The sequence below is a fragment of the Artemia franciscana genome, chromosome 15, assembly GCF_032884065.1.
Source record: "Artemia franciscana chromosome 15, ASM3288406v1, whole genome shotgun sequence".
Lineage (NCBI taxonomy): Eukaryota > Metazoa > Arthropoda > Branchiopoda > Anostraca > Artemiidae > Artemia > Artemia franciscana.
Window position 1 is genome coordinate 2,251,762 of NC_088877.1, and position 13,775 is coordinate 2,265,536.

Consider the following 13,775-nt stretch of genomic DNA (forward strand, 5'->3'; position numbering starts at 1 on the left):
AACAACAAATTGGGAACGGATATTGATGTCATTGATTTTGTGGAGTGCTGAAACGGATCAGCAGTTTCCATTTTCACAAGACTGGAGGAAACTTTGGAGTTTTTAAGAGTAAGTGAAGTGCCTTTACAGAATTGGGTTGGGTTCTGTAGTGATACCATGAACACCATGATGGGTGGTAACAACTCAGTGGCGACTGTGATTTAATGAATATACCCTTGGGTATTAATAGCAAAGTCCAGTTGTCATTCTTGTCATTCCATTCATCTGTGCACCTCATACGCCTGCAAGAAACTGACGAAGGCTCTAGAAGACCTGTGTCGTCATATGTACAATTATTTCAATATGAGTGCCAAGTATACAGCTGCCCTGAAAGAATTTCAATTGTTTTCAGAGACTGGGATCCACAAGATATTGGCATCAGCTCCAACAAGATACCTTGCGGTACACAACTGTGTTAGATATTCTAGAGCAGTCGAATACCCAAATCCTGTGTTTTACCAGTGCCAATTTTGAAGATCTGACACACGGCTGTGAGTTAGTTCTGAGTGCCCTGAAAAATCCATTAATTGGGATCATCATGACTACGTAATGGGAGTTTTGAACGACTTCAATACCCTTTTCTACCGATTGAAAATCGAAGTCATTCAATTATTGAAAACTCTGTTGAAAAACTGTATGAATACTCCCGAAGTAAGGAGCTGTACCGATATCATGAAAATTGATGTTGAAGACGAAGCCAGTTATTTAGATCTGCGAAAGGTCTACCTTTGCTTAGATGCCAAGGCAGCAATGGCTGACCTTTTTGCGTCTAGGACAAAATGCCAATCCCACGAAGTTGCTAAGGTTTATTCTACCGTGAGAGAGTTTTACAAGGAAGTGGTAGTCCAGATTAAGAACCACATCTCTTTCGACTCGGACATTTTTGTCTTCTCCAAAATACTTGACCCTGCTCAGGATCGGGATCCAAACCCTCCTAGCCTGGCACCATTTTTGGCAAAATATAGCTTACTGTCCTGGTCTAAAAGCTTCATAGACAGAGAGTAGAGAGAGCAGAGCTCTACAAGACAAACGAATGACCAAGATGCCAGTTCACTCATAGTAGCTGACTAATAGGTAACCTGAAGCTTGTCATTGAGTACTTGTATGCTCTACAGTTTTCGAACGTGGAGAGACTATTTAGTTCTCTGAAGGACGTCAAAACAGACAAACCTAACTACCTGTCAACAGTTACGATTAGTTCGACATTTAAGACAAAACTTGGTATGAGTAGGCTTAAGGTGATCCCTCAGTGTCAAGTCGTACATGGGAGCATGAGGCAGTTACTGAAAGGCGTAGTTGATTTCGCAACCATTACTGAAGCTAGTGCTTCTTTAGCGCGAGCTCGTCTGGCTCCAGAAAGAGCAAACAATATTGTTGACGATCAGGATTAACTACAATGTTATCTAGTCAAAATTCTGAGTTTGATTTGTATTCATAATTCTAGTTCAAATTATGTGATCAAGTAGTCTTAGCTGCAGAGTAATACAGTGAAAAATTCTACCTGAGTTCTGTGACTCGTATTCTTAGTTCTAGTTCTAATCATGTAAACAAGTAGTTTCTAGATGATTTTCAATGAATCCATTTAGTTTACATAACTCTTGTATGAAAGAAACATTGTTCCTTGTTCCTGTAAAATTATTTTCTGTGCCTCAGAAAACAAGACAGCCCAACGACGAAAATACAAAGGCAAAAAAAAACTCTCTTAAAACGATTTTCCAGGTCCTTTTTTAGTTGATTCATTAAGAACAGTTTTGTGAAGAAGTCTAGTCGAAAATGCGTTTTAGGATACTTTAAACCTTGATAATCTTGCTCTTTTTCGTTGACTTTTGCTTTGTCTGGTCATATTAAATTGATAGCTGATTTTGGAGTAATAATGAGTCTTCACCTTCTAGAATCTGGGTTTCCAGATTTTCCGGGATTTTTTTTTTGAATTTCTTCTGCGATACTTAAAAATTCTGAAAATCTGGAAGTTCAAAAGCCCCATTTTTTGGAATATATTGATATACTTTTGGACCAGTTCGTATTCCATATGCAAGAAGAAGAAGACGTCAAAAAATAATCTGGACGCCCAGATTCAGGGAGGTGATGACCAGACTTAAGACTCTAAACATATTTTCGATTTGAATTAGTTCTATCTTTCTATTACTGACATTTTTACCCCTAATACAACTTGTATATGAGACTCATTTTTTCCCCAACTAAAAAAAAGCTCCCGATAATCTCCTGACTTTTCGGAGTCGTTACTGATTTTCAGAAAAAAAAAAGTGGAAGCACTGCTTTAGTAGGTCTGTTGATGGCGGTCACTGTATATGCGGTTGAATTATCCAGACTTTTGTATCTGTTTTCACTGTCTATTAAATGGACTTCCCCCATTTAAGAGTTAATTGTGCGTGCAGAACAGGTTAATTCCTCATCTGGGTCCCGCCATGTTTCTACTGGTAAACAACCCCCAAGGAAAGCCCTTTTTGATTTTTCCTTGCATAATTCAAAACAAATATAAAGTTGAGCAGCGAAGAAGAAATTACGACAAATACAAAGAACGACAAAAATTGTTTGACTGTTGCTATTCTAAAGATTAGAATCCAATTGACACCACTTAGTTTTTGTTGCAGTGCATGAACTGAATTTGGAATTTAGTTAAACACTAAAAATTCCAGATAGAAATACAAATTTTTTATTCCGAAAATCGTCAGTGTATATTTAAATAAAACCTAATCCCAAGAGTTCACAGGTTCAATTAAACAAAAGTATCACAATTTCATTAACCTCCTGAAACAATAGGGAGACATTCCTCCTCCAATTGACAATATTCCATGTTGCCCATCATAAGACCTGGATCAGTGCAATCTATAGATATATCTTGTTGAAAATCTTGGCATTTACATTCCAGACCGGTTGGATTTATTTGACATGGGTCAAGTTGCGCAACAGGGGGGTTGCACAAAGGTTTGCTTAGTCCGGTAGGAGGAAAGCATGGAAGAATATTTGTCACTGTTGCTCCTGCCATTTGTGTCACTGTAATCTGAAAAAAAAGACACAATTAACTGCCGTTGCATTTGATAATTTAATGAAAATTTTGTAAGTAGAAATTATCTATGATAATATTTATTGGCGTAAAATGGCACCAGAAAAAAAAACTTGGATTGACAGAACTATCTATGGTAGAAAGTGGAAAATAAAAATAAAATATAAACTCGTTTTAAAAAAGACTAAAATATAGAAATTTTTCCCGATTATCTTTGAGCATAAATCCCCAACCACGCATTGCACCCCGGCCGAGGGCTGAGAATCAGGAGATCGGCACCTGCGCTACGCGAACCCTAATCGGTTTGCATGCGAAAGTTTGCTTTTTTTTGCTTATAAATGAAATTAAGGGACTCAAAAGAACTTGGGCCTTGTATACTAAAACAATCAAAATGATCTATTTTATTCAATGCATAAATAAAAAAGTCCGTAAGTTGAGACATGCATATGGAAGTATTACATTGTATAAAGCCCATGTTTTCAATTATATTCTTAATTTACCGAGGAAACAATGTTTTCTGCTGTTTAGTTCATTTGAAAGTAAGTAAAAAGTTTTTTATAATTTTGACAAAAATACCAAACGATGAGTTGAAAAAGTGACAAAAATGCCAAACAATGAGTTAAGGAAAATAAGTTTAAAAAACAAAGAGCAGAATATAAAAAGTAAAAGATTTTCAAAGCTTGAATTATATAGCATGGCCTGTCTTCAATAACAATTGGCAAAAGCAGATATGGTGACCTTGTAGAAAAAAGCCTAATTTCGAATAAAACCAAAGAGTGATATTAAAACTTAAAATGACCATTAATTCTTACGTACTGGAAAGGGTTGCTACCTTTTCAGATGTCCAACCCATGTTCAGTATTTTACTAGAAAACAAACGCTAGAGGACCTGATTTTGATATTCTCCTAGAAAATATTCCCCAACTATAAAGATGAGCAGCGAAAGGGAAGTGAAGATAAATAAAAATAACAATGAAAAGCACTCGATTGTGCATAACATTTTGACCCTAGTCGTAATTATCAGATAAATACCTGTTTTTATGGAGGTTAAACTTATTCTATTTTCTTTTTAAAAATCGATTGATTCCCACCTTGGGACTTTCTGTTTCCTCCTGGTATTTCTCCTTTTGCCTTTCCTCGGTAAATTTTTGGAGACTTGCTAATTAGCTTCATTTAAAATTAGATAGACAGGTGATGACTCATTGGGTGACAGAGATGAGAATACGTTTTTAACGCCTAGACACTGATTGTTTAAGAAAGAAGAGCACTCGATTCATTTAAAAAAAATAAAAAAAACTAGTTTTTTTAACTGAAAGTAAGGAGCGACATTAAAACTTAAAACGAACAGAAATTACTCCGTATATGAAATGGGTTGTCCCCTCCGCAGTCCCTCGCTCTTTACGCTAAAGTTTTTAATTGTTTTAAAAAGTAGAATTGTGGCAAAGAGTCAAACTTTAGCGTAAAGAGCGAGGGACTGCGGAGGAAACAACCCATTTCATATACGGAGTAATTTCTGTTCGTTTTAAGTTTTAATGTCGCTCCTTACTTTCAGTTAAAAAAACTAGTTTTTTTTATTTAATTTCTGAACGTTTTTGAATTAATGCATGTTTGATTTTGGCTCTCCGCACATAAATTATTGAAATGAAATTAGTATATTAATTTTTTTTGGCTAAAACGTCTGTACACTTCCCAATAACCATTACTATATGTAAACACTGGTCAAAGTTTGTAACTTGCAGCCCCTCCCCCAGGAAGTGTAGTGGAGTAAGTCATTCCCAAAGACATAGTTATTATGGTTTTCGACTATGCGGAACAAAATGGCTATCTTAAAATTTTAATCTGTTGACTTTTGGAAAAAAATTAGCGTGGGAGGGGGCCTATTTGCCCTCCAATTTTTTTATCACTTAAAAGGGCACTAGAACTTTTCATTTCCGTAAGAATGAGCCCTCTTGCGACACTCTAAGACCACCTGGTCGATACGATGACCCCTGGGGAAAAGAAAAAAACAACAACAAACAAACAAATAAACACGCACCCGTGATTTGTCTTCTGGCAAAAAATATGAAATTCCACATTTTTTTAGATAGGAGCTTGAAATTTTTGCTATAGAGTTATCTGATATGCCGAATGCGATAGTGTGATTTTCGTTAAGATTCTATGACTTTTAGGGGATGTTTCCCCCTTTTTTCCAAAATAGGGCAAATTTTCTCAGGCTCGTAACTTTTGGTGACAAAGACTAAATTAATTGGAACTTATATATTTAGAATCAGCGTGAAAATTCGATTCGAGCATCAAAATTCCGTTTTTTAGAGTTCCGTTTACTATTGAGCCGGGTCGCCCCTTACTACAGTTCTTTACCACGAACTGTTTGAAAAGAAAATAATTCGGTATTTCGGGGCTTCTGACATTATTACTCCTTTGCGGAAGTTAGGCTCAAAATTGAAAAAGGATTATATTTTTTCTCTGGGCCCCTTCCACCTCTTAGTTCGTTTATTTTCCCGTTAGTTTTCACCTGTTTTCGCTTTATAGTTGTGTTATCTCTTAGCAGTTTTTTCGTTAGTTGAGTTATGGTTCTGGTATATATGTTTTATCGCTCGTATAGTTGTGTTATTTTCAAATTATACTCCATAATAGAGAGGCTCCGAACACCCAGCATTGTATATTAAGCTCTGAATTTGACGTTTTTTTCTAACGTGACCAGATTCGTCCTGCGCCCTTTTCATTGAATTTTTTCCCCCATGGCACATTTCTCCAAGGAAAGATCCTCCCACATAGCCCCCTCCCTCAACCCTACCCCCAAAACCAAAAAAATCCCCCTGAAAATGTCTGTACACTTTCCAATAACCATTATTATATGTAAAAACTGGTTGAAGTTTGTAACTTGCAGCCCCTCCCCCAGGAACTGTGGGGGAGTAAGTCACCCCCAAATACATAGTTATTATGATTTTCGACTATGCTGAACAACATGGCTATCTCAAAATTTTGATCCGTTGACTTTGGGAAAAAAATGAGCGTGGGAGGGGGCCTAGATGCCCTCCAATTTTTTTGGTCACTTAAAAAGGGCACTAGAACTTTTCATTTCCGTTAGAATTAGCCCTCTTGTGACATTCTAGGACCACTTGGTCGATACGATGACCCCTGGGAAAAAAAAAAAAATAAAAAAAAAACAAACAAATAAACACGCACCCGTGATTTGTCTTCTGGCAAAAAATGCAAAATTCCACATTTTTGTAGATAGGAGCTTGAAACTTCTACAGTAGGGTTCTCTGATACGCTGAATCTGATGGTGTCATTTTCGTTAAGGTCCTACGGCTTTTAGGGGGTGTTTTCCCCTATTTTCCTAAATAAGGCAAATTTTCCCAGGCTCGTAACTTTTGATGGGTAAGACTAAACTTGATGAAACTTATATATTTAAAATCAGCATTAAAATGCGATTCTTTTGATGTAGCTATTGATATCAAAATTCAATTTTTTAGAGTTTTGGTTACTATTGAGCCGGATCGCTCCTTACTACAGTTCGTTACCACGAACTGTTTGAAAAGGGTGGTCCTAGTTTCAACTCTTGAGCTGCGTGATTGTCTGTTTCTCTTCATCTTTACTTAAGCGCGCTTCAAGTACTAAGTGGAGGTCTACTGATTTATTTTTTTTTTAGTTCAGTAAGCTCTGTGAATTTGATTTCCAACAATAGCACATTTTACCTTTTCTCTGCATAGGCTTATTTCATCATATTTTTCGAATTGTTAAAGATCTCTTTAGAAAGAGAGGGTAAAGAGTTAGACCTTATGGAAGAAGGGCTTATAGAATTCAAAATATCTTCCCCGAGAGAAGATGGGAATTTAAGATAGGAGAATTTTGGGATTAGGACTATGGCATTATTTACATGGAGAGTAAAATTATCATATCTATTCCGGTCGTAGCTGTTGTAAGTCCACAGAACAAATACCAGCTTGGGCAGATCTTGTAGAACCTGTAGCCCGCCAGAGTCGTGTTTTCCACAGTAATAACATCAGTACTGGCACTAAGTCATGGTGCCACGGTGACTGGAGGCGCTAGATAACTTATACTACTACCAGCGTTGGCCTGGTACATATAATCAACTATCATAAAGGAAGGGTGGCTGGTCATATTGGAGGCGAGATAGATGTCAGATGAGGGATGTCAATGTCCAAATTGCTTATATCTCAATAGCCTCTGCCATAAATATAGGAAAGGGTAAAGGGATGATGATAGGAATTTGTCTATATCTTACTTCATTTGGACTAAACCTGAATAAACATGTTGCCGGGTGATACCCTCATCTTACTGGTGACAAATATTTCTGATAGTTATTTTAAGGCTTTAATTTAAATAAACCAATTTACTTGATGTTTCATAAAGTTATATGCAATGTTTTGTAAACACATCTAAGATTCTATGAAAGAGAGATGGTAGATTATTCAATAAGAGGATAGGCAGATGCATCAACGAATTCATTTCTTTGCTGCTATTCGGCCCTCCTCTAATCCCTATTAGGAAATTTAAGAATTTTACATATCATTGTTGTTCAAACCATCGTAATGTGAAATTATACATATAAGGTTAATATGAGCATGTAAACGAAAATGGAAAAAATTCTTACTATAAGAAATTTTCACCACATTTTCTGCTTGTACATTACTTTTGAGCATTGGCAGCATATTTCAAATTACTTCTTTTTTTGGCTTATTTTTATTTGACATAAAATGGCGTTTCTGTTTACATGCCAATAGCATATAAAGAGTCTAGGCCTTAAGAAAGGGTGCCCCCCTCCACCAATAAGTATTTTTTACATTTTTGATTAGCCACCCATGTTTAGGCTAGATATTGGGAGGGATACTTCACTACTTCCTAACATACAACTAATTTAGCGAAAACCCAGATTTTGCAAAGTGATGATTGGAACAGTTGTCATTAAATTCATTTGTTTTCAAAGTAAAGTGTAGTTGGTAGATTATAGTAAAGAAAATTACCTTAAATCCACCCAAAATGAGGGAGGTTTTCTCCCTTTACACGTCATGAACACGCTCCATGGCCACATCACTCTTATGTATTTTTAAAAGAACCGATAAAGGAATTTTAAAAGTCATGCGTCTTATAATTAACAAAGACCAACAAAGAACTGTATAAACCGTAAAAATGAAACACCTTATAGACATGAGACGAAATTATTTCGGTAATATTAAATTTGAACCAAATATCAGAGGCAAACTTTACCATTGCCATTACTACAGCTTCTAATAGTATATTTTTAGTGTTCTGACTTAACTCCCAATTCTTCCAAACTTTGTGAAAATACCATGACATTTTCTACTCTACCTTCAACATTCACCACATCTACCTTCAAAAGGTACGAGTTAACGAACTGTAGTAGGGAGCGACCTGGCTCAATAGTAAACGAAACTCTAAAAAACGGAATTTTGATACCAATAGCTACATCAAAAGAATCGCAAATAATGCTAATTTTAGATACATAAGTTTCATCAAGTTTAGTCGTACCCATCAAAAGTTACGAGCCTGAGAAAATCTGCCTTATATTGATTATTAATACGGAAAACACCCCTAAAAGTCATTGAATCCTAACGGACATCACAGCATCAGATTCAGCGTATCAGAGAACGCCAATGTAGAAGTTTCAAGCTCTTATCTACATATTTTGTATTTGATATACTATACGCTAAAGTTTTACTCTTTCTCTCAGTTCTACTAAATTAAACAGTGAAAACCTTTAGCGTAAAGAGCAGGGCGTTGAGAAGGGAACAGCCCCTTTCATACAAGGAGTAATTTCTGTTCGTTTTAAGTTTTAATGTCGCTCCTTACTTTCAGTTAAGACAACTAGTTTTTTTTATTTAATTTCTGACCGGTTTTGAATTAATGCATGTTTGATTTTGGCTCTCCGTACATAAATTGTTAAAATGAAATTTGCATATTAATTATTTTTTTGGCTAAATGGCTTTCTATTAATTTTGATCTGACGATTTTGAGAAATAAGGGGTGGGGAAGGAGGCCTAGTCACCCTCCAATTTTTCAGTTACTTAAAAAGGCAACTAGAACTTTTAATTTTTAACGAACGCTTTTATTAGTAAAAAATATGCGTAACTTAAGAATTAACTTACGTAACAAATTTCTATATTCTTATATTTTATTATAAATATGACGGGGTTTTTCCCCTCGCTAATACCTCGCTCTTTACACTAAAGCTTAAGTTTTGTCCCAATTCTCTAAGAATGATCCCTGAATGAGAAAATCCAGAGAATAAACAGTTGAAATTACTAAAGATAATTTAGCATAAAGAGCGAGGTATTCAGGAGGAGAAGAACCCCTCATATGCGTAATAATCTCTTTTTGTTTTAAGTTTTAATGCTACTCCTTACTTTCCATTGAAAAAAACTTTTTCATGTTTATTTTCTCATTGTTTTTCTTATAGTAATGTTAGAAAATCCTGCTCTCTTTTCATTGAATCTCGCTTCCCCCATGACATATTCCTCCAAGGAAAGATTCTCCTACATAGCACCCTTCCCTAGCCCCCCCCCCCCCTTCCAACCAAAAAATCCCCCCTGAAAACGTCTCTACCCTTCCCAATAACCATTACTGTATGTAAACAATGGTCAAAGTTTGTAACTTGCAGCCCCTCCCCCGGTGACAGTGGGGGAGTAGATCATCCCCAAAGACATAGTTATTATGGTTTTTGATTATGCTGAACAAAATGGCTATCTCAAAATTTTGATCTGTTGACTTTGGGTGACAAATGAGCGTGGGACGGGGGCCTTGGTGCCCTCCAATTTTTTTGGTCACTTAAAAAGAGCGCTAAAACTTTTCATTTTTTTTTTAGAATGACTCCTGTTGCGACACTCTAGGACCACTTGGTCGAAATGATGACCCCTGGAAAAAAAAAACAAAAAAACAAATAAACATGCACTCGTGATCTGTCTTCTGGTAAAAAATACGAAATTCGATATTTTTGTAGAAAGGAGCTTGAAATTTTTGCAATAGGTTTCACTGATACGCTGAATGCCATGGTGTGATTTTCGTTGAGATTCTATGACTTTTAGGGGGTGTCTTCCCCTATTTTCTAAAATAAGGCAAATTTTCTCAGGCTCGTAAAATTTGATGAAACTTATATATTTAAAATCAGCAAGAAAACCCAATTCTTTTGATGTATCTTTTATTATCAAAATTCCGTTTTTTAGAGTTTCGTCTACTATTGAGCCGGGTCGAACCTTACTACAGTTCGTTACCACGAACTGCTTGATAGGAAAAAACTTTTGCAGATGCAAAAACAAATTATTTTGGTTATCTGCGTTTCCAGGATTTTCTGCGTTTCCAGGAAAGAAAGGGAGGGAGTTTTATTGTTTTTTTGTTGTTGTTTTTTTATTGTTTACATTCTGTTCTCGTTTTAGCTGTCTTGGTATAATTAGCTTCTTTTTTTAAGGAAGTTATCCTTGCTTACGCTTTAAGCGGTACAATAGTGCTGTAGAGGACTCTTCAGCATTTCACAGTTTTAACGATTAGAATCGTCTTGGTTTCTCAGAAGGTGTGCAGAAAAAATTAAGTTATTTTACGAAAGCTATGAAAAATCTTCATGACTTCCAGGAGAAAGTTGTGAGATTTGCCTAGTTTGTTTCTTATTTATTGACTAATGAAGAGTTGGAACTTGTATTTTTTTTTAAGAGTACGGTTTTCTATCAGTCCAAAAGTAGGATTTTGTGTGATAATGGAGTTTTTCACAGCGAGAAGGAAATTTGCAAAGAATAACCCTGTATGCATACTGGGGTTTCCGTGTTATTCTTTTTCTTTAATCCCAATTTCTCTCCTATCAGAGATGTCATACAAAAAATTAATAGTGTTCTGCTTTCCAGCAAAGATGCATGAGAGGTAAATGTAAAGACAAATACACATTTTAGTGGTGGATTCAAAATTTTACTGGGCTATACGCTTTGTGATGACTATCAAATGTCATCACATTACGATGACAATAAGTTTTAAAATTAAAACTTATTTTTACCTTGATTATCCCTATTTATTCATTCTTTGTTTTTCTTTCCGTTCTCAAATTAAAGTTATCTTTACCTTTCGCATCATTCCAAACAGACCAATTTTCTTTTTTCTTTTTTATCTTTTCAACGTATTGCATTCTTCCTTATCCCCTAGACGCTCGATTCTATTCTAATTCATAAAAAAAAAATTATAATTTCGCTTATGTTCCCCATGGTATAAATGTTCTCTAGAGGAGCTGCATCCCGGTCCGGCTTTATCTAATGGTTGAGATAGAAGACAATCGTACTGTATAGATATCTCTACTATGATAGGGACTCAGTGGGGTTCCAGATAAATTGCATTGGAGCATAGGAGCAATCTGGAAACATTGCATTGAGAGATAGGTGGGTTCCAGACACATTGCATTAGACAATAGAAGGGCTCCGAAACATTGCATTGGACCATGTGAGGGTTCCGAACACATTGCATTGAGAGATAGGGTATTCTTTATGGTATTTCCTCCAGGTAATATTTATGCGGCAAATTCTTAGCCTTATCTTTCGGTGGCAAATTTTCCCACCCATATTTAAGACATTACAACCCTTGTATACGAAAAACATCCTATACCCATTAAGAATTTTAACCCGACTTAATCATTGCACTTTATCCATCTAGGTATAGTTGTTGCCCCCCCCCCCCCACAAAGTATTTTCTAGACACCTCCGACAAAGATGTTTGGTTTCTTACCAAAATATCTAAGAGACATATGAACACAATATCGATTTTCTTCTTTCTACGGGAATACAGATATTTTAAAAAAGGTTTTTCAGACAAACTCCAATCCCAGATTACTGATTTTTAAGACATCAAACCTTTAGGCTAGGACAGTAGGACACTCAGACGATCGAATACTCAGTCGTTTGGACACTTGGATAATCGGACAATCAGATTTTCTTATTAAGTTTTGGTTTTAGGAAAAGATTTAGAGTTTAATTTTATTTAGAACTTGTTTCTCATGGCTTTGGATTTCAATTAAATAAAATAAAAACAATTTTTTTCGACTGAAAGCAAGGGTGACTCTAAAAATTAAAATGAATAGGAATTATTACATATATGAAGGGGGCTACTCCTCCAAACCACCTCGCTCTTTATGCTAAAGTTTTTTAATGCTATACAAAAACTCCTTATCGTTCTAATTTAACGAACATGATATTTCAGGAGTCTCTCTTAAAGAATTGAGACAGAATTCATATTTTAGCATAAAGAGCGAGGTGTTTTTGAGGAGTAACCCTCCTCATATACATAATAATTTCTGTTCGTCTTAAGTTTTAATTTTGCTCCTTACTTTCAGTTGAAAAAACTTGTTTTTTTATTTGATTTCTTATCGTTTTTTAAACAAGTCCAGGAAAGCTGGCTACTCCTCGATAGAAAAATCCCTCCTCCCCAAGAATTGATTCTCTGGACAATTTAATCCTGGTAAAAATGTACCCCGGAAAATTACCCTCAACACCTCCACGCGTAAAATTGAGTCAGCAATGAGAAAGCAAGACATATAAAGACTTTCGTACATAACAATTCTGGCAAATTCACGCAGTGTTAAATATCCCCTGAAAAATTAACCCCATGGAAAATTATCCTCGTGGGAAATGCCACCAGCAGATAATTTCAAACCCTCCCCTGAAAAATGTATGCAAACATCACAGTAATAAATACTATACGTAAACAATGGGCAAATTTTATAAATTAAAGACCTTTCCCTAGGGGCTCTAGGAGGGTCATGATATCCACCAAGGCATAGTTATTTGGTCTTCAACAATTTTGAACAACATTGCTATCTCAAAATTTTGATCGGATGACTTTGAGAAAAAAAGGGGTGAAGAAGGGTGCCTAGTTGCCCCCAGTTTTTTTGGTCACTTATAAAGAACACTAGAACTTTTATTTTATGTTTGACTGAGATATTCTATTGCTATTCTAAGACTACTGGGTTGATACGATTACCCTTGGGTAAAAAAACAGACCAACAAATAAATACGCATCCGTGATTGTTCTTCTTGCAAAAAACACAAAATTCCACATTTTTACAGATAAGCGCTTGAAACCTTTACATTAGGGTTCTCTGATACGCTTAATTTGATGGTGGGATTTTCATCAAAATTCTATGGACTTTAGGGGGTGTTTCCTCTTTAAAAAAATGAGGCAAATTTTTGTAGGCTTGTAATCTTTGATTGGTATGATTAAACTCAATGAAACCTATATATTTGAAATTAGCATATACTCCAATTCTATTGATGTATCCATTGGAATCAAAATTCCATTTTTTAGAGTTCCGGTTGCTATTGAGCCAGGGCGCTGCTTGCTTACAGTTCGTTACCACGAACTGTTTAATAAAGCGGAATCCTCGTGGCATTTTATAGGGATATAGGGGATTTTGGACATTTACATTGGAGCATTGTAGGGCTTTGGCAAGATTTCTTTGAGAGATAGAGGAGTTACGGGCACATTGCGTTGGGACATAAGAAGATTCCACAGAAATTGCATTTAGAAAAGGGGGGATTTCCTGGCACATTGTGTTGGAGCATAGTATAGTTTGTGAAACATTTCACTGCGGGAGAGAGTATTCTCTTTGGTATTTCCTCCAAGTGGCATTTACCCGGTAAATCTATAGCGTTATCTTTCGACGGGAAATCCATTAAATTGGGAATACAGACCCATCAGGATA

General features: G+C 35.9%; 1 protein-coding gene across 2 annotated transcripts in view; it reads right to left on the minus strand.

The window, feature by feature from the left end:
- Positions 1-2,697: 2,697 nt before the first annotated feature.
- LOC136036700 (uncharacterized) overlaps positions 2,698-13,775 on the minus strand; it is a 47,728-nt gene continuing 36,650 nt past the window's right edge. For both annotated transcript variants that reach the window (XM_065719018.1, XM_065719017.1), the window contains exon 4: positions 2,698-3,061. In XM_065719018.1, the coding sequence (XP_065575090.1) occupies positions 2,801-3,061 (261 nt within the window). In that variant the 3' untranslated portion in view covers positions 2,698-2,800. The remainder of the gene's footprint in view (positions 3,062-13,775) is intronic.